General features: G+C 35.1%; 1 protein-coding gene across 1 annotated transcript; it reads left to right on the forward strand.

The window, feature by feature from the left end:
• The first annotated feature begins 2,788 nt into the window (after window positions 1-2,788).
• Window positions 2,789-21,314, forward strand: Tl (toll like receptor). The gene is made up of 5 exons (XM_066389782.1): window positions 2,789-3,110; window positions 15,814-17,295; window positions 17,350-17,925; window positions 17,978-18,142; window positions 18,272-21,314. Exons 1-5 carry the CDS (start codon window positions 3,108-3,110, stop codon window positions 19,130-19,132), a joined length of 3,087 nt encoding a protein of 1,028 aa, XP_066245879.1. The 5' UTR covers window positions 2,789-3,107; the 3' UTR covers window positions 19,133-21,314.
• The last annotated feature ends 47 nt before the right edge of the window (window positions 21,315-21,361 follow it).

Genomic DNA, 21,361 nt, shown 5'->3' on the forward strand with positions numbered 1-21,361 from the left:
GATACGCTATTAATTCATATAAATTTCTAGAAAAAATGGGACAAAAATATGCTGTTTCGAATAATTCAGGAAGTACTAATGTATGAAGATGAGAAAAGAGCGATTGTGTTTAGAATCCGCATAGGCAAAAGTAATCCATTTTCGTTTTATCGGGTAAAGAAATATATGTATATACAGGGTATCCCAGGATATGTGAGCAATCTATCTGATTCATAGAGAATGCATCAAAATAATATGACAAGTTCTTATAAAAGTTTTTTTTACAGACTCTTTCTACGAAGATGCAAACTCCTAGAGGATAATTCTGGAAATCAGATTTTCTTGAGTTTTAAAGTACCTTTAGGGGGTACATATGCTTATTTTTTGATTGAACTTTTTTGTAATATAAAAATTTAACACCAAAATCTACAAATATCCGATTAGTCTTGATTTATTCCTATATCTAGTTTATTAGACCTCGTATTGTGCAACAATACCTAAATAACACATTCAAATAAAACTCAATTGGCATTAATGGGACTGTGCAGTGACCAGCAAAGTCCCCTGACTTAACTCCCATGGACTTCTTCTTTTATATTACGAGGGCCGTTTGATAAGTCAGTAACTTTTTGAATAAAAGATATTTTTTTCGGCCAAAAAACGTTTTATTTCTCAACATAGTTTCCTTTTAACTCAATACATTTAGCTCAGCGTTTTTCCAATTTTTTCCCTTCCAAATAATAGGTTTTATCAAAGTCCTCAAAATAGGCGTTTGTTTCAGTGATGACCTGTTCATTCGACCCAAATCTTTTACCGCCCAGCCATTTCTTCAGGTTTGGATACAGGAAATAGTCGCAGGGAGTTAAATCTGGATAATATGCTGGGTGGGATAGCAGTTCGTAGCCTAATTTACGAATTTTTGCCATGGCGACTAGACATGTGTGCACCCATGTATTGTTTTGATGGAAGAGCACTTTTTTTTCGCCAAATGAAATCGTTTTTGCTTCAATTCGATATCGAATCTGTCCAAAAGCTCTGAATAATATTCACCAGTGATCGTTTTACCATTTTCAAGGTAATCGATATGAATAACACTGCGTGCATCCAAAAAAACTGTGGCCATCACCTTATTGGCCGACAGACCCATCTTGGCCTTCTTTGATGCACGTTCACCTGGAAAAACCCATTGTTTCGATTGTTCCTTGATCTCTGGTGTGTTGTGATGGATCCACGTTTCGTCAACAGTTACGAAACGACGCAAAAACTCGATCGAATTGCGGCTGAACATCGCTAAACACTCTTTTGAAATGGTCACACGGTAGCGCTTATGGTCGAGTGTGAGCAATCGCGGCACCCATCGCGCGGATAGCTTTTTCATATCCAAATATTCATATAAAATATGATGTATCCGCTCAGTTGAAATATCTACAGCCTCAGCTACCTCACGCGCTTTCATTCTCCGATCGTCCAATATCGTTCCATGGATTTTATCGACAATTCCTGGCGTGAGGACCTCTTTTGGACGACCTGAACGTTCTGCGTCACTTGTGCTGATATGACCACAACAAAACTTAGTAAACTAGTTCTGATTGAAATTGATGGTGCAGAGTCCTCATAGTATTTATCAAACCTTTCCTTGGTTTCGGTGATGGTTTTTTTACGTAAAAAATAATACTTGATCAGTACACGAAATTCACTTTTTTCCATTTTCGTCGAAATTCACGAGGTCGTTTGCTTTCAATGGCTGTTAAACACAAACTAAATGAAGTAGCTTGTTCAAAATTTGACAGTAATCTACTAACAGATGACAGTTGACGGGAGTGATGTTGCACAGAAATTCAACAAGTCACTGTCCTATCAAACAGCCCTCGTACTTTCCATTTTCATAAAATAGGTATAGGGGCGTTAAGATTGAGACACCTTGTACATATATTCTTTACAAGATTGCTCTTTAGAGGATACGGCATTAACTTCTTTGAATGTCGAGAAAAATAGAGCAAATCCTGATCTTTTCTTTGGTATAAAGAACAGTGGCGTAATATGATTAGTTTTGAAGACGTATTTTTTCAATATAAGTGTGTGTAAATTTTCAAACATTTATTAAATTTTATCGCATTGATTTCCTAAAGCTTATGGAGAAAAATAAAGTGAAACTTACTCTTTTTAGTGTTTATAAAGGCAATAAAGAAGAAGGAATCATTGACGAGATACAGTGTTTTAAACGAACCTTGTGTTTGTTTTTAGATTATTTAAACGACTATAAATATTTTCTTTGCAAGTCTGTCAATCAGAGGCTAAAGCACTGATTTCTTTGAATTTCGAGAGAAAAATAGAGCAAATCCCAGTCTTTATCCTGGTATAAGTGCAGTGTCGTACGATAACCCATTTTGAAAATACCATTAGCAAAATCGAGTACGATATGTGTTACAAAGTGTTTTAAACATACTTTATTTGACAAGTTGTCCATTAAGGGATAAGTCGATGGCCTCTATGAGTTTTTAGTCAAAGAGTAGTGACGTAGAACAAAATATCTTATTGTCAAACGCGGGAAGGTGCGCCTGCACAATCATTTTTTCAAAAATTAACAGAAAAAAAGGACTCTATATGCTGATGGAAAATCATCATCTAGACTTTCACCAACACGAAGTTATCACGCTATCATAGATAAAGAGAAAAACATGAAATTACACCACACAAAAACCTGAGCACCAAATACAGATCTGACATCATGACGCACCGATACAAAGTTTAGCAGGAAAGCTCGCATTACACAGTATCTGCTAGTACCGAGAGAGACAGCTTTAATCTCTCTCGCTTTAATTAGACAGAGAAGGGCTGACACCAGGTACTGCCTAGATAGTTCCAAATAGAAAACAACGAATTCCTGCGAGGCCAAACCGGACTATAATGGTTTAATACACGATGTTTGCTATGCCTTTAACGCTGTTTTTCTCGGTTTGCAATTATTTTCGGATCGTGGTTTTTTAGCAGCTGTGAATCGCGTTAGTGAATATTGTGAGTTGTGAAGGATGAGGAGATGGGCAGTTTGAGTACTATGCTGCATAAGGGAAAAATTAACAATATGGTCCATTTTTCAATGTAAACAGTAGTGGAAGTTAAAAAGAGAGATGGTATGGAAATTTATGTTTAGCATAAGGCGTTTTTTGGGTGTTGGGATGGCCTGGTGGTTCTGATTTTAAGGCGAATGAACGCATTTTATTTACTGCTTTAGCAGTTTTATTGTGCTTGATAACTCAACTTCAATAAAATTATCTGCAGCACAACAGGTCATATATTGACCTCTTTGAACACCCGATGATGATTCCAGAATTAATTCAGATCCACAAAGAATGGATTTTTCGCCCTCTGGAATTCGTTGAAATTACCACAAGAGCAAAGTTTGGGCTTTAACGCTTTACTGATTAAGATTGATCGAATTATTTGGTTATTTGTACAGTAAGGAAGTTTGTTAGCTCATCGTAATTATTTGATTAATCACGTGTAAAAATGTGTTTACGGTGATAATACTAATACAGGTTCTGCCTTGTTTTATCAGTTATATGCGTCATTGCTTCATGTATCCTTGAAAATGATAAATTCTGACGCTTTTGATCGTAATGTAATATTCTCACATTACACCACAGAGATTTAAATTTTAATAAAAACTATACTGATAAAAAAATATCTTTGATAAGGCAGTTGAGAAAAGAAAAGTACCCGATAGCTGGAAACGTTTCAGATTCACAGCTGTGTTCCCCAAAATAATTTCTGCCAACAAAAATCACCACTTTTAAGACGAGTTTGTTATAACGCAGTGACTGCACGTGTGCTATTCTATACTTACAGAAGATCAACAATTTACGCGAACGTCTTAAAATCGATAAAAATTATCCAGATTTTCAGGCAAAAGATCCAAAAAAGCCTTCTTCAAAATCCATTCAAGTCTGTCCAGGAATAATCCACTGCCTTCAGGACCGTCAGGATCTGTGCTCATATAAGTTCTTCTTTGGAAACATCTTTTCCCAGCAATGAGGTTAATATCGGGCGGTACAGGCGATTTTTGTGCCGACCCGAACAACTTCGGGATATTTGAAGAATGTTTAAATCTATCCAGATTCTATGTTTTTTCAAAGTCACTTCAAGAAGCAATTCTCGTTTGCTCCCTGGAAATTTTATACGATGTTTATTTCTCCCCTGATTTCCGTTGACACGGTAATTAGTAGGCATCTGGTACCTCAAATTGGTAAATTCTTTCTTTGTTTCACACTCGGGACTGAAAACAATAAATTGGACTAATTGAGGGTACCAAACACATTCCACCCATTCATCGAAATAGCCTTATCTAATTTGTTTAACAGCTGGATGTTCTGTTGGTCAGATACTTTACATACATTTTCACATGCACCTTTTCAAAGTCTGCTTGATACGGTCCTGGTTTCTGCAAAATCTCAGATTTTCAAACGTTCTTCTAAAGCGGCGTAGCCTCTATACTGCAACACTTTTTTAGGAGCATTGAGGATATTTTGGTCTCTCTGCAAGCCTTGTTCAGGACGCCACTGGTGCTTACATGATTACTTGTAAATCACCTAAAAATAATAGAGAACATTTACGGTTGTATATTGTGTAAAGGGTAGTTACGTCTTCCAAGAATTTGTAAAAAATATGTTTAAAATGTTGTTGGGTTATTTTGCATTTTTACTCCTTTTTAAACTCTGCTCGGTTCGATCCTAATTTCTACGAAATATCAGATTTATTCCTAGAGTTAAAAAAAATTCACATGTTGCACCCTCTCTTTTAAAGTCAGTGGCGCAGTTTCTTGTATGTGGGACTGGATATTTTTATAAAAATAATAAATAATATTCACGAAAACCAGTGGTGGTGCATTGTCTATTAAAACTTTAAAACTGTGACAAATTTGTTATTTAAAAAAATAAAAAATAATTTAAGTTTTAGGTTCCTTGGGGGGCTTTACATGGGTTTTTTATTCCTTTTTAAACGCGATTAGAGATTTAGAGAAACCATCGTAATATGATTTTACCTTGCTGAAGAACTGATTCCAGGACCTAGAATAGCATCAGAGTCTTGTCAATAGTAGTAAAAATTCAAAAATGGGAACACAGCGTTACTTGTAATACTCGTATGAGAATACGTATGACAGATATACTTTTGTTACGTCATATATCATCAATACAACGTTGCCTATACGACTGTTATTTTCCGAGCTATGTCCTAGAATAGGAGTCAATGTTCCAAAGGGTGGAGGTAAAAACGGATTTTGTCAATTATGCAGACTTCGAGAACTTAATTGACTCTCATGACTAAAAATATACTGAATCAAGACTATATTCTTGAGATTGTCGGTCAAATTGTCAAGTATTTACTTGTTTGCCTAGACATTTGTGTGATTGCGAACAAGCAATTTAAATCCTGTTATAATGGGCCCATTTACAGTTCCATCTGGTTCTTATTATTCCAAAGATATTCTTACCATGACCATTTTTATGTGCACTCTACGTGATCAACAATACAATTCAAAAATTATTAGCAATGGTAAGTTTCGTGTTCTTGATTAATACCACAATTGGTATGCATAATACCTTAGTTCGACCATGCTTGAGTGTTTTAACAGTACCTGGCGAAGAAAAAATTTTACCATTGTAACTGTATCTGTTATAGAAAGCCACCAAATTAGTCAGTTGATGAAACTGCTTTCCATGAGGAAAAAAAGCAGCATAGAAATCGGGGTAAAGCTTAAAACAATGAAATTTCAATCGCTGTCCGTGTATATCTAATCAAACCAACCGGGACGAATTGGAGTAATCCAAGCGAATAATCAGCGGAATTAGGTTTTCTATAAACAGATAGGTACGTTTACCTTTATGTTGTTTCATCGAATTTACATTATGTTATAAGCTTATCAATACCGAGCTGATACCATTACAGAATGATCATAAACATTTTTAAAACCTTCTAAAGACTAGAAGCTTTGAACGCGCCCACAATCAAATTTTTTCAAATACGCACCTAAAAATCCGAAATAAATAGTAAGTCTGCCAACGTTTAATTACGAGGCTCGACTAATGCAATACAGGGTCTGCGATTGGAAACGAAAACGAAATTCGGCGTTGTCGAACTTACTTGCAAATCATCCATATTACCGGAACTACGCGTGGTTTTGATTGGGCCAAGACTGGAGACAAAAGAGAAACTAGACTTTTTGCGAAAATTTACATAGTTGCCAAATTTCCTAAAATGAACTGAATTTCATTTTTTTGGTTGTTCGAAGTTATGGCTTGAGGGTATTTGTGGACGAACCTGAACTTTAAAGTGGGAATTACTGATGGCATTTTTAACTGCGAATAGAAATTATTTTGCAGAAGCATTCTGAGGGGGATCTAAACAGGATCCTTCAATACGAAACACATTATCCACGTCGCAATTTCCCTCTCAAAAAATAAAGAACGAAGTACCAGCGATTTGAACTTGGATGAACCTGAACTAAGCTGATATAACTGAAGTGGCACAATCTAACGTTTTACACTCAAAACCGATAAACTCCTTCAATGAAGCTACTGAAATAACACGTTTATTAAGCGTTAAATTCCCATTCTTGTGGTCGCAGTAATGAGCAGTCGTAAATTTACAATTATCACTATACTATATCCCTAATGCCACTATGTTGTCGACCGGCTTTTAAGAAGGGGTTTCCCCATAGCGTAATTAATAAGAACATTAACCTTTGGCAATTACATTGTTTGTTTTCTCAATAAGGCTGTTCTCACTTATTTGCAGTTATGCATTTCACAGGCAGAAACTAGCAGATGAACCTCCAGTTTTTTCGTGATAATGGGGCTCACTTATTACCTCTTTAACACGTGAAATTCTGTGTAAGGTCTGAACTTAAGATTGCCATAGTCGAACGAAAACAACAATAGTAAGATACTTATTCTTTTTTACATATAGACTCTCCAATGACCTCTAAACAAGATTTTAACGTTATAAATTGATGGGAATTTCCAAGACCTGCACCTATCGTAGCCGGAGATTAAGGGTCCCAAAACACCTGGGGCTTTGCAAAAAAGTAGAATAAGTGCATTAAAATTGGGGTACTGACCGTGGACAGTTATGCCTGAAACGTGCCATAACAAAGGAACATTTTCATTTAAATTTGACCTCCTGGAGAAAAGTGTAGACAGAAGACCCTTATTAGTACCTGCAGACCGGAGCCCTTTAAAGAGCGTCTGAGATGCGTTTCTTAGCTTTTCTCTATCAGTTTCCAAAGAAACTGCAAGCTCCTTCTTGCTGAGTTCTCAGTAGCGCGTTTAACAGTGTTGTGTCCTGAAGTGAGTGTTGGGAATAGGTAATTCACAGTCTATAATTTAATTATTGAACGTCATAATGGTTATTTTTAATTATTGCATGCAAAGTAACGGTTTTTCTCAAGCCTCAGAGGCCATCAGTACAATCAATAGCTAATTGAAGATATTTCCTTGAATTTCTTTCAGATAGTTATTTATTGCTCTTATGTATGCATCGTGCATTAATAATTAGCTTAAACTAATCGAGTACTTCCTTAGTCGTTTCTCTTAAATTATTTTAGCTACTTAAGAGTTGGAATCGCACTGGTGCGCATAACTTCTAGCCTTTACCTAGTTATGTTAGACGCACAGCATGATTGTTGTTTATTATGTTTATTAACGTGTCCGGACCTAAAACTTGTTCCACCAGTTTGGAATTGAATCGACAAACATGTGTTTTAATATTCGTTTACTAAAGCGGTTGAATGTGATGTAAGATCTATTTTTTCAAGCAAGTTTATTCACATTGTATGCTACAAACCATTTTTTGCACCTACCTGTGCTCTTACAATAAGCAGTTTGTCCCCGGATGTTGTTGCAGAGAGGAGAAAGTTTCTTATTTTTCATTTTACGAGAAAAACGTATTCTTCGTATGAAGGTTTTTGCCCGCTTCAAAATCAGTTCTCACTGTTTCAATTTCCCCTTTCACTGCAAAGAAATATCGAAAAATATTGAATCGGAATTTTTTCTAAGTCCTAAACATCGAATCTCGTTTTCACGGCAATCGTAAACAAGACTAAAATTAAATGACAATTTTGCGGAAAGAGCGACGAATTTGGTGCTATGGCAAAGGAGATAAAGCAATTCGTCGAGTTATGAAGGAATTTAATCAAAAGTTTCCGCATATTTACAACTCAAACTGTGATGTATAAATGTTGATCAATGTTAATTACTTTGAGTAATTAAAGATTAAAAAAAACTGCGGACATGAAACTTTTTAAGAGAACTTCATTCTCTATTAACATTCCGTGGACTACCGGCCACGTCGCTCTCTCAGCGTTATTACTTGATCTGAATCGGTTACGCCAACCTCAATTTGGATCTTCTTTCTTCATCTGTCTATTCAGCATATCGCGTCAACGTTATATTGCTTATGTTGAAATGCGACGTTATCACGCTAAATATCCAACCAGGCACACCTACACAAGAAGTGTCAATAACTATTATTTAAACTACAAAACAATCAATAAATTCTTAACTACTGGCTCCGTATTATACGAAAAGAAGGGTCCACAGTACATAATGGACATTTTTAGTTTTAGAGATTTTTGAAAAATTCAGAAACAAGGCTCTTATTAAATTTTGAAACTACCTAGATGAAGAATGTTGGATTTCTGGTATAAATCCTATTATTAAATTTCTAATTTTTCTCGAAGAATGGTTCCTCACTCCTCATGCAAACAATTTCGCAATTCCTCTGTTTGTGGTTGTTGTATTCTCACCCGTCTTCCAAGCATGTCCCACAAGTGTTCTAGTGGATTCATGCCAGGACTTCTTGCAGGCCAGTTCACAGTTCCAATTTCAGCTTCATGCAGGTACTCTTGAGCAACTCCGGCAACGTGAGGTCGTGCATTAATAGAAACTGAGGGTCCACAAATGGGGCAAAACGCGTCAAAAGCCGGTTAAGGATATCTATAATAAACCTGATAGCAGTTAGAGAACCACGACCGTTCGTCGCTAGTTCCGTAGAGGCGTTTAGGGTCATGCCATCTCAAACCATCACGAAACCTCTACCGAAATTTATTCTTGATGAGAAATTGTAGGGTGCAAACCGTTTACCTATCCTCCTCCATATCTTTTCACGTCCATCTGGAGATCTTAGTCCAATTTAAATGTTCTCGAGTAAATCTTTACCTTTGAACGCGATGTTTCCTGGTGAGTAAGGGTATATTAGCGGAAGGGGAGTTATCAATCCATAATCATTGAGTCTTCTTCTTATTGTACACTCAGAAACTCAAATGTTTCTGAAGTTTTTTAGAAAAAAATTCAAATTAGGACCAGTAGCGTACCAATTCCGAAAAAGACGTAACCACAAAAAACGGTTATCTCTTGCAGAAGTTGCTCTCGGGCAGCCTTATTCTCTCCTGCAGGAATAACTACCAATCTCTTGGTTGCAATTTCTCTTTAGCCAAACCTTTCTTCCATCACAGCTATTACTTTAATTGCTTCTTCATCACTTAACTGTCTTCTCTGAGCCATGATATAATAATAAAATATTTGTGGAAATTGTCACAATACCTTGTTACTGACAGAAATAAATTCCACATTTTTGTAATAAAATAATTCGCTATTATTTGAAATGCAAATAAACAGCAATCTGTTTTCACGTTAATATATTCTTTTTTATTCCAATTTAAAAAGCGAAAATTATAATTAACAGCAATTTTTAATCTTTTCAATCAATGTCATAAACAACAATATAACTTTTTTCGATTTTCGATATAACAGAGGGAAAAAATTGGAAATATCAAATGATCTTTTAAATTTGTCCGATGTATGTTACAACATTTTCTAAATGAAAGTTTGGACAATCTACCAATTAATTATCGCGCGATGTATTACTTTCAACAAGATGGTTTTCCTGCCCGTTATACGCGAAAAGTTGTGAAATGGTTGTATCAGCAATTTGAAGAAAATTGGATCGGTCGAAATGGTCGTTTTATGGCCGTCGAGAAGCCCTGATTTGACTATTGCAGATTTTTACGTTTGGGGAGGTTTAAAACAAATAGTTTTATGCGAATGATCTTTCTCCAAATTGATAACATTTGAAGGAGGGGATTAGAGATGCTGTGGCGTCTCGAAGAAATCTGAAGAAATTATAATAAACTGCGTCTAAGACTTGAGTTGTGCTTTCAAAAAGGTGGTGAATGAAATGTTTATTTGTTCTTCTGTTTTTTGTTGAATTATTATATTAAAAACTTAATAAACAAAATTCTTGATTACAGTTGCCATAAAAACGAGAATTAATTTTTGGGACTTAGAAAAATTTTCAATTAAATGGGCTTATTTTCCTGAATTTATTTAAAGAGATATTCAAAAACAAATGTCACTTGATTATTACCATTTTATTTAAATAAATTTATTTCATATATTAAAATTGATTGGAAACAACTATTACGTGAGCAGAAGAAACTGCAACGAAGACAAACCTATGTTAAAAACGATACATGGGAGAGAGATATATGCACTTTTTAAGAGGGTATTTTCGTCATATCTACTACTTTTTTTGGTGGTTGTTATACGTCATTGTCCTTATAAGAGCAAAAAGTAATAAAAGACAAGATAAAAAATCCAGGGCTGCATAAAAAATTAAGTTGATGATGGAGGCTCAAAGACGAAACGTCGGATTTCAAACTTCACAATACCATTTTGTAAGGGAAAAAAGTGGTAATGTGACATTTCTTTAGAAATATCTCTTCAAATAAAGTCAGAAAATAATAAAAATAATATAGCAAAATGTCGGTTTTTTTTCTGTATATCTCCGGAAGTAATTGAAATGTTTCCGGGTTCGAAATGATATTTTCTTAGGCACTAAATTGTGCAACCCCAAATTAAGCACCCTCGTATCTTTCATACTTTCCGAGATCCCAATGGTACGCCTCGAATTTGAACCACCCTGTACATATACAATGCAACTAAAATACGACTTGATCGTTGCATTTCTGTATGGGGATCTCTAATTGACACTCAAATAAGCGTGAATCTAGTTAAATCAATTCAATCATATTAGCGGTACGGTATAATCTGACGGAAATCGATTTAAATCACTTTGAGTCCTACATTAAGTCTCTATAGCTCCAATTAACTGATGAAAATCTGTTTAATTTCCTCTAGGAAAATAGAAGAATTCTAAAATTATATCCCCTACACCATTAATCAAATCGAGATTTCCTCCAGATTTCACAGTTCTTGGTTTAAAAGTGTTTATGTCAAATCTCATGATTAATTTCATCTGAATTTTAACAGTTTTGCGATCATCGTCTATTTCTTCCTTTAAAAGTATTGTTTCAAGTAATAAATTACTTCCATTGGAGGTCTTTCAAGACCTTTCATATATATCTTGAAGTGTGGTTTCTTTACACTTCAAAAGTCTGTAATTCGGGGTTAGACTGGGCCCAATTGGTTCAGATTGGCCCAGGTTTTTGTCCATTGCTCAATACTTCAACAGATTCAAGATAAGAAATTCCGACAGGTGTTGTATTGCGAAGAAAGTGATAGTGCAGATCATACATTCTGTGAAGGTGAAAAATGGACGGGAAATCGGCAATTAACGAAAAATGCGATGGAGAAAGCCGTGACACCCGAAAACATCGTAAATATAATGTTGGAAAGCAGGTAGCACTAGGAAATAGTAGAAAAATGGATTAGAGACGTGCATAATCAGAAAGAAAGAGAATAAAAGACCGTAGGAAAAAGCGTCTTACGACAGAGAATGACCAACTGCAGAAGGATGAAAATGACCCCCCCCCCCCCCCCCCTCTCGGCCCCAAGGTAGTTCTATTCAGCAGTTTCGGATGGAGTCCAGGGGGAGAGTGAGAAGGGTAGTTTAGTGGGTACTGGAAACCAGAAATCCCACTTTCGGAGGCTGATTAACGTTGAACTATCAGGAAGTACGCAACATATTCCACCAACCCGCTATATACATACAAAAAAAAGGTTTTTCTCCTTTATTCTCTACCTTCAAGGATATTATCCTAGACATCATGGGAACAGATTTTTTTAGAATCACTCAATATTTTCATCCAAATCTTGACGAATGTTTCCATAAACTTAAAAAATTCTTTTCGTTTCTTCAGCAGGTTTCAGTTTTTTTTTTGTGTAGACCTTCAGTAGGGACAGTTATGTTTTTCATTGATATATTCCATATTTCATGTTGGTGTGGTCCATTATGGCTTTGATATGTCCTGTGAAGTATGTGGATCTCTCTAAATAGGTTTGGTATTGCCGATATAATACTTGCGTAGGACGTCGGAGCCCGAAAAGCTTCACTGCCTGTATCAAACATCTTACTTTGCAAATTTGGATTTTCTTTTCTTAATGACCCGTTTGGAGACATTAGTCGTGTTAGAAACAATATTAAGACTTACTTGAATATACCCTGATCTTCTGTTTAACAATAAGGAGTATTAAGTGAAATGTTAATTCCCTGAAGAAATAGAATAATAAATGAAGACCTGGGCTAATCTGACCTAATTGGACCTAACTTAGGCCCTTGTTGAAAACTTGGAATGTGAAGAAATCACATTCGAAAATATACATAAAAGACATAGAACGAGTTCTAATGGAAGTAATTTGTTACATGAAACAGTACTCCTGAAGAAAGAACTAGAAGATGACTGTAAAACTGCTAATATTCGGATGAAATGAATCTTGAAATTTGACTAAAACATTTTTATACCAAGAACTGTGAATTGAGGAAGTCGATGGTTAATTGATGGTGTAGGGGGATATGATTTCAGAATTCTTGTTTTGCCCAAGAAGAAACTTCATCAATCAATGGGAGCTTTGGAGATTTAACGCAAGACTTAAAGTGATTTAACTTGACTTCCATTACGTTATGTCGTACTACTAATGCGATTTAATTGACTTAACTCGATTTAAGCTTATTAAAGTGCTGATTCAAGATTTCCATTCAGAAATGCAGCTATCGAGTTATATTTTGGTCGCGTTGTATACAGGGTGTTTCAGAATTCCACTGCACTATTCGAGGGATGTATTCTTTAGTACGAAACAAAGAAAAAAATTAATATAAGCATGTGCCCGATTTCCATGTTTAATGAAGTTACAGGGTGTTAAAAGTCAAGAAAAAATTAGGTTATTATTTTATTGTGCTTTATCTATTGCAAATAGAGCTTTCAAATTTTAACATATTCGCATATTATGCAACAGATCCTGCTTAATACAAAAGTATATTGTCTCTAACTACCATACTGAGTACTATATTTTTTGAGGTCTTGGTTCATATAATCTTTTAGAAAAGTTTACTCATACGCCATTGGTGAATTGTAACACTTATCTTAAGTTCTCTATTAACCTAAATTTTATCTTTCTTAATTTTTGGTCGAATTTTGTTCAGTTTCCTCATATATTAATTAATTTATAAATTCAATCAAATCTACAAATCCCGGGGTTTTCGGATTTTTTTTTCAAAGTTTCGAAATTCCATAATTCTTTGATTCTTTTTACACCAGTTTTTAAAAAACAAACGAATTTCACAGTATTATACGGTGATCATTGATGTTAAACAAATTATATGTATATTCATGCAACAGGATACTGTGAAATCCGTTCAGATTTAAAAAAATAGTGCAAAAGAAATCAAAGAATCATGGAATTCCGCAAAAAAAACAAAAACATTGGGGTGCGTACATTTCATTGAACTTATAAATTAATTAGTTTATGAGAAAATTAAATAGAATTCAACCAAAAATCAAGAGACATCAAAATCAGGTAATAAATTGAAGAACTTAAGAAAAATATTAAAATTGATCAGAGGCATACGAGAAAACTTTTCTAAAGGATTTTATGGATTAAGAAGTCAGATAAATATCCTGTTTGGTAATTAAAGATAATCTACTCTAGTATTAAGCAGCACATATTAATTAATACGTAGATAAAATTTTAAAGCTCTATCTGCAGTAGATCAAGCACAATAAAATAAAAATCTAATTTTTTCTTAATTTTTAACATCCTGTAACTCTGCTGCCCATCAAAATTGAACACATGCTTATATGATCTTTTTTCTGTTTCGTATTAGAATATAATATAATACATACCTCAAATAGTGTCGTGCAATTCTGACACATACTATACAGGGTGTTACTAAATTATTGTGCCAAATTGATATGGAAGGTAGATTACATCATTTTATTCCAGAAATTCTATATAAATATGTGTCCAAAAATGCTTAATAAAAAAGATACAGGGCGTTTTATGATAGTTTGGAAAAACATATTTCTATTATTTTTTTCCAAAGGGCTTTTGTGATTTTATTGAAAGTTGGTACACAAGATGTGGCCGATGGGTGCAACAACTATTGATGAGTACATTATTTTTAGTTGTTATGGTAACCAAAGAACAGAGGTGGCCTAGAAATAAAATGAGCAGATTACAGTGTCTCATACTTAATCATTTTTCTCGAAAACAGAGTACGTTATCGGTTTTAAACCAGAGTACCTTTTTTGTGTATTTTTAAACAAACTTTAAGAAAAACTGACCAAATATGCATTTTGTCCACGCGCAAAAAAAAATATCGAAAACATTTCAAGGCCACCCCTGTTATTTGGTTACCATAGCAACTAAAAATAATGTACTCATCAATAGTTGTTGCACCCATCGGCCACATCTTGTGTACCAACTTTCAATAAAATCACAAAAGCCCTTTGGAAAAAAATAATAGAAATATGTTTTTCCAAACTATCATAAAACGCCCTGTATCTTTTTTATTAAGCATTTTTGGACACACATTTATATAGAATTTCTGGCATAAAATGATGTAATCTACCTTCCATATCAATTTGGCACCATAATTTAGAAACACCCTGTATATTGCACTAGCAAGGGTAGATTTAAAAAAATACAGCACACGATGTGAACAACTTTGTTTGAAAAAATATTTTCCATCACATTTACAGGCTTAAAACGCGAATCTTAAAAGACACACATGTAACTTATTAAGGATTCAAATAATTTCATTTTTAGAGAGAGGCGTTAGGCCGTGATAATTACCTTCATTAACATAATCACTTACCTTTCCCAAAACATGTATTTTTTGCTTGATTCATAATTACCTGAACCTATTACCTTTCGATCATTCGCTTTAGTTTTATCCGGTCACTTGTGCAACAGTTGTAATCAGCCTTGATCGTCTTCAAATGTAATTAATTTCCCTACATTAATCATTTTTAAAGGTTTAAAATTTACGGAGAAATTTCATGCTTTCACGTTAGTAGTTCCCTGGACCATCGGTCTTCTTTTCTTAACCTCCTTTCTCTCAGCTCCTCTCCTCCAACTCTACTCTCTTTCAACTTTAATGTTCGATAATGCTGTGCTTATAAAATTCACAGAAAAAATCGACAAAGTGTAGAGCAATCTCAAGTGTCATTGATCGAGTGTGTGGATCTTTAATAAATTAATCGTAAAGTGTAATGAAATTCTGGAAATCGTACACAAAAAACAGCATTCGCCTCAAAGCAGATGTCCTCGAACACCTTTGAGTTCCAAGGCGCGTGAGGGTTCCGAGTAACAACAAAGCAGATCGTTTGCCGAAACTGATTATAGAACAGGACCCTACAGGCCTGAACTACAATTGTCCTAGATTTATTCAAAAGCCGAAGAAACGGCGCTTTTTTTCAGAGACTTGGTTCAAATTCAAGCACTTACATTCCTCTTCAATCACTTAAACCTAAACCTACTACTAGCAAATACAGCACTTCCTGAAATCCTAAAACTTACCAATACTTTCCTTCATTTCCAGAGAAGCACCAAGATGGCTCTCAACATGATTTGGGCAATTCTCTTCATCATTGCCTGCCTGTGCCAGACAACCTTCACCATTGATTGCAAAGATGTGGACACCACTAAATGTGATTGTTTCGAGTATGACACAACTGATGTTCAGTGTCCTAAAACATCTTCCAGAATAACCATATCCATTAGCAAGTCACACCACGTTACCATACAATGCGATGATGAATCAGGCTCATACTTGGATGTAAATTTGCTTCCAGATATGAACTTATCTGACTCCAAATATTTCAAAATCGACTACTGCTATCTGAACACGAGTTTCCATGACATTTTGAAGAAATTTCATATTCAGAATTTGAGTGTTTTGACCTTTGAGGGTTTATATAATAGCGACAATAATTTTACTGTCACCAAAGAAAGTTTGGAGTCTCTGCAAAGCTTGGAACGACTCACTTTATCTCACCGCAACCTCCACCTGGAGAAAGATTTTTTGGCTAACACTCCTAATTTATTGGTCCTGTCTATACCCAGAAACTCCACGGGGGAAATGGATAGATATTTCGACTATGTGCCCAAATTGAGACTACTGGATATGACCTCGAACTATATCACTTCAATACCAAACAGAGTTTTCCAGGAGTTGTCGAACTTGACTAAGCTAATGCTGTTTGGAAACAACATCAGCAGCATATCCCGAAGCAAGCTCTCAGGACTCACTAACCTGATGCTTCTGGAATTGAGCTGGAATCAATTAGAGGAAGTTCCTGAGGATACTTTCGCAGATCTCGGAAGTTTGGTCAATATAAGTTTGAGGGGAAATCACATTAGAAGACTTTACAGTAACACATTTATCAATAATAGTTTGCTGCAAAACATCAGACTGGGAAATAACAGTGGCGTTGTGATGGAAGACGGTATATTTGCCAATCTAACAGCTCTTGTTACCGTGGAATTAAGTGGAAATAAACTGGAAGCAATTCCAGAAAGTTTGTTTGAGGATTGTGGGGATCTGAGGGAAGTTGACTTGAGTGGAAACTCGCTCTCAACTTTGCCAGGGGGGGTATTTAGAAACTTAAAGAAAATGATCAAGCTGAACCTGTCGCAAAACAAATTGGCGTATCTTCCAGACGATATTTTTGGAAATCTGGAAAATTTGAAAGAGTTAAAGATGTACGGAAACCAACTGAACACAATCAGCGATAATCTCTTGGGAAACCTGGATAGATTGGAGAGTTTATATTTGCAAAAGAACGAGATCTCAGAAATTCGTTTAAATGCATTTTCAGCCTTGAAACGCTTAAAATATTTGGATATGTCAAGAAACAAGTGGAACAACTCTTACTTCCTTCCAATAACTCCATTGGGATCTCTCATTAACGTGGAAATAATGCTCTTAAACCATAATCGACTGACTGATGTCCCACAACTTCTTACTGCATTGTACTTAACCACCTTAAATATCAGCCACAATTTGATTACTAACATTTCGGTAAGTCTCTCTCAACTCCCTTTGAAAACGTTTGCAGTGAAATGTATCTTTTAGATTCGTGATTTTGCCCATTCTAATGGAATTGAACAAACAATAGATGTCAGCCACAATAAAATCCAAGAAATAGACTTCCGATGGGCAGAGTACTTGTTGCGTGAAAATCTGCATGATACCAAACAACAAAGTATTGTTTTGGATATACGAAACAATCCCATTTTGTGCGATTGTTCCAACTACGACCTCATCGTCTACAACAACGAAACAGAGCTTAAGACCTTCATCGACATTAAGCAAGATGGGCTTGTTTGTTTCAATGATAAAAAGACCAAAGTCTTAGATTTAGCTCCTAACGATGTGGAATGTTCTGTAACGGATGGGTGTCCTAAATCGTGCAAATGTTCTTATAAATCTATGATGAAAGCTGTGGTTGTGGATTGCTCTTTCAGAAACTTCACCACATATCCAGAGCTAAATTTTCTCACTCCCTACAAGCAAACTTATCTACTCTTAAGTGGAAACAAGCTCACTCAAAGCCCTTCCGGAAATGAAGGGAACTACCACAATATAACCTTGTTGGATTTATCCGGGAATACTATCGCGGAGTTGAAGTGGATTCCTCCTCACATAAAAGTGAGTTTAACTGGTTTCTTATTAACAATAGATGTTAAAGGATGATTTTTAGGAGTTGAATTTGGATGGAAATTCTTTTAAAAACTTCAACAAGGAGATAGTAACGAGGCTGAAGAACGCCACTACGCTTGAAAAGCTGCATATCAAAGGGAATCCATGGGTGTGCAACTGCAAGTCTCAGTATTTGCAAGAATACCTCAGGAATAATTTCCGAAAGGTAAGAAGGAATTAATAAGTTTCTCCGGTTTTTAGATGGAAATCAATTCTACAGGGTCCTTCAGAATTACTATAAGAACATTTCAAAAATTCTTCGTTATTAACAAAATCTTCTTTTATACAATTCCAGGTTAACCCATCAGACGTGACCTGCACCAACGTAAAAAGCGAACTCCTCAAACTCTCAGATCTCTGCAAAGTCTCCCTCTACCTCTCAATCCTCCTCCCTGCGATCCTGTCGTGTCTCCTCTTGCTCTCAGTCAGTCTCCTTCTCTACTACCGCTACCAAACCGAAATCAAGGTCTACCTCTACGCCAAAAATCTATGCCTTTGGTTTGTTACCGAAGAGGAACTGGACAAAGGCAAAACTTATGATGTGTTCATTAGCTATGCTCATCAAGACGAGAAGTTCGTTGAAGAACACCTTCTTCCAGAGCTAGAACGCAAGGACCATCCATACAAAGTCTGCATCCACATTAGGGACTGGATACCTGGACAATTTATCGCGGAACAAGTGGTCAATAGTGTCCGAGATTCTCGTAGAACATTGGTGGTGCTTTCGAACAATTTTGTAGATAGTGTTTGGGGTAAATTAGAATTTAGGACTGCGCATACTGAAGCTATTGCTGAAGGTAGAGCCAGAGTGGTAGTGGTGTTGTTCGGGGATTTAGATGAGGGTAAATTAGATAATGAGTTGAAGAGCTACTTGAAGACGAATACTTATGTGAAATGGGGAGACAAGTATTTCTGGAATAAGCTGAAGTATGCCTTGCCTCACTCCAGAGGAAATTTTTATGAGGCCAACAAAAAGCATGCTAAAGTCATGCTTAAGATTGATGACAAGTTCGATTTGATCAAGACCCCTCCTAGTCCTAGCAATACCAGCACTCCAGTTATTCTAGATCCAGCGTTTCTGGAATCGAAGGAGTTAACAATTAACCTAGGAAAACAAATTGAAGGCGAATACCCATTGCTTGTTAAGGCAGTTTAGGTTGTTCCTTTTTTATATAATTTTTGAGTGCCAAATCTGTGATGTTCAAATTTATAATTTAAAGATGAAAACGTCTCTGATGGAACGCACAATCTGGAAACAGTTGTGAGACTACTCTTTTTCGATTAAGAGACAATAAGTTTTCTGCTCAATTATGCTTTTGCTTTGCGCAATTCCATTGGTTTTAAAGGTGCCATATTGGCATTTTTTACTAATGGCGATGTTAGTAGTCATCCGTGCCGTTTGAATTTTTCTAGCGATTGTAATAAGTTGAAGAGCGCATGACTGTGTTAAGAACAAAATAACTTAAGGTAGTTTTAGCTAAGATTTTTATTAAATATTTTTAAAAATCTAAGACTTCACATCGTGTGGCAACGCTATTTGTGTACACGGCAATTCCAGGTGTAACTTTAAAGTAAAAGTTAAGCGTGAAATGATCATTTTCTTAGATGATGAATTTGAGTGAGTAATTTGAATTTCCAGTTTGTTTCAGCCTAAGTACTTTAACTTATACATCTTAGCCCGAGGTACGGTATCGAACCCTTTTTGATGACTCAATGCCCGATATCTTAATTGATTTGACAATGCCAGATATCGCCGGATTTCGGATAACTATGACGCTGTTCTTAAAAAAATAAATAATCGCCAATTACAATTTCATGTTTTCCTAATTCGCTAAATTTCTTTGATTTTTTAGATTATTTGTAAATAAGCTATAGTGTGGCCCAAAGTTTCTTCGTTGCTGAGTATTTTCAAAAAACTGAAAACTTTCGTTATTGACTTATTTTCGGTATTATACCCAAGAATGGACGTTTTCGGTTTTACATGTACGCCCAATTTGAGCCACATGTAAACTATTTATAGTTCCATCCAGCAACGTTGTCTACTCATTCCTATTTTTAAGTCTTTCTGGCAAATACAACGATCATTTTAAAAAAAAACCTAGATGCGAGGTTGCATTTTTTTAATTCCACACTTTCTAGATTTTCGTAGGCAATAAAATTTGTTTAATATCTGAAGATTTATACTCCGAAAATGACGGATATGTCTGGTTGCGTCTGACAACGTTGTATACCTACATAACCACGCCTTTTTGTCAAGTATGACTGTCATTTTAAAAACAATTGGTAGACGCGACGTTGCAATTGTTGCAATTTCTAGATATTTAAAAACTAAAAACATTTAAACTTCCATAGGCACTTTGAAAGTAAAAGATACTTGTATCTAGTTTCACATATCGTTCATTAAAAAAAACAAAAAAAACAGAAGACGTTGCAATTTTTCCAATTCTTCAGATTTTTGTTTTCTATCAATATTAAGACTTCCTTAATATCTGAAGGTTCATTCTCTCACAGACATATCTAATGATGTTCAGTTTAAAGAACTAACGAAAGACGCGATATCTTATTAATATAAATTATCTTATTTTTCTCTTCAAGCTTAAATATACAAGAAAACAAAGATAGGCGCAAATTTTTATAAACATTAAAACTTACATTACTTAACTGAAAATGAAGGACATATCTGGTCCCATCTGGGAAAGTTGTTTACATAAATGTTTAAGCATTTATATCGATTATGACGTTCATTTTAAGAAACAAATGATAGGCGCTGTGTTGCCATTTCATGTTTGTCTAACCATTTTAATTATTACAGTTCCTATGGATTATTCGCAGAGTCAGGCACTGAAGGAGTTTCAGGAACACAAAAAGTCTCCTACTTAAATGTCTCTGCATTTTCTGTCAAGTGTTTGACATTTATCTTCAACATTAAAAACAAATGATAGATGCAACATTATCATTTTTAATTACAATCGTACAATTTTGCTACTTTTAAATGGGCTTCAAGGAGTTGCTCAATAAAACAGAACAAACCTCGAACATTTAATAATTGATAAGAAAATACATTAATATTAAACACATTAATATCTACATCAGTCTTAAAGAAATATACAAGATCTGTAGATGTACTGAATTGTGATTATTGCAAGTTGATGTTCTTTTAGAGTCAAATTATGAACGTTGTGCTAAATTTATCAGGGGGTTATATTTTGACACGTTCCTGATAAAATTTGCTGTTTTAGTTTAAGTTTCTTCATAACAATTATTGTAAATTTTGCATATTATTGTGTATATTGTCTGTTTGTAAATAATTTATAAAGAATCTTTATAAAACAAATTTTTGCGTAAATTACGGTTTTTTATTTTCCTTATTTTAGCTTTCGAGACC

Source organism: Euwallacea similis, chromosome 4 (genome assembly GCF_039881205.1).
Source record: "Euwallacea similis isolate ESF13 chromosome 4, ESF131.1, whole genome shotgun sequence".
Lineage (NCBI taxonomy): Eukaryota > Metazoa > Arthropoda > Insecta > Coleoptera > Curculionidae > Euwallacea > Euwallacea similis.

What these genes read in the sequence shown, in the direction of transcription:
- Tl (XM_066389782.1), top strand. An exon ending in ATTTGATTACTAACATTTCG is followed by an intron (nt 17,296 to 17,349) that starts GTAAGTCTCTCT and finishes TGTATCTTTTAG; the next exon opens with ATTCGTGATTTTGCCCATTC. An exon ending in TCAGGAATAATTTCCGAAAG is followed by an intron (nt 18,143 to 18,271) that starts GTAAGAAGGAAT and finishes ATACAATTCCAG; the next exon opens with GTTAACCCATCAGACGTGAC.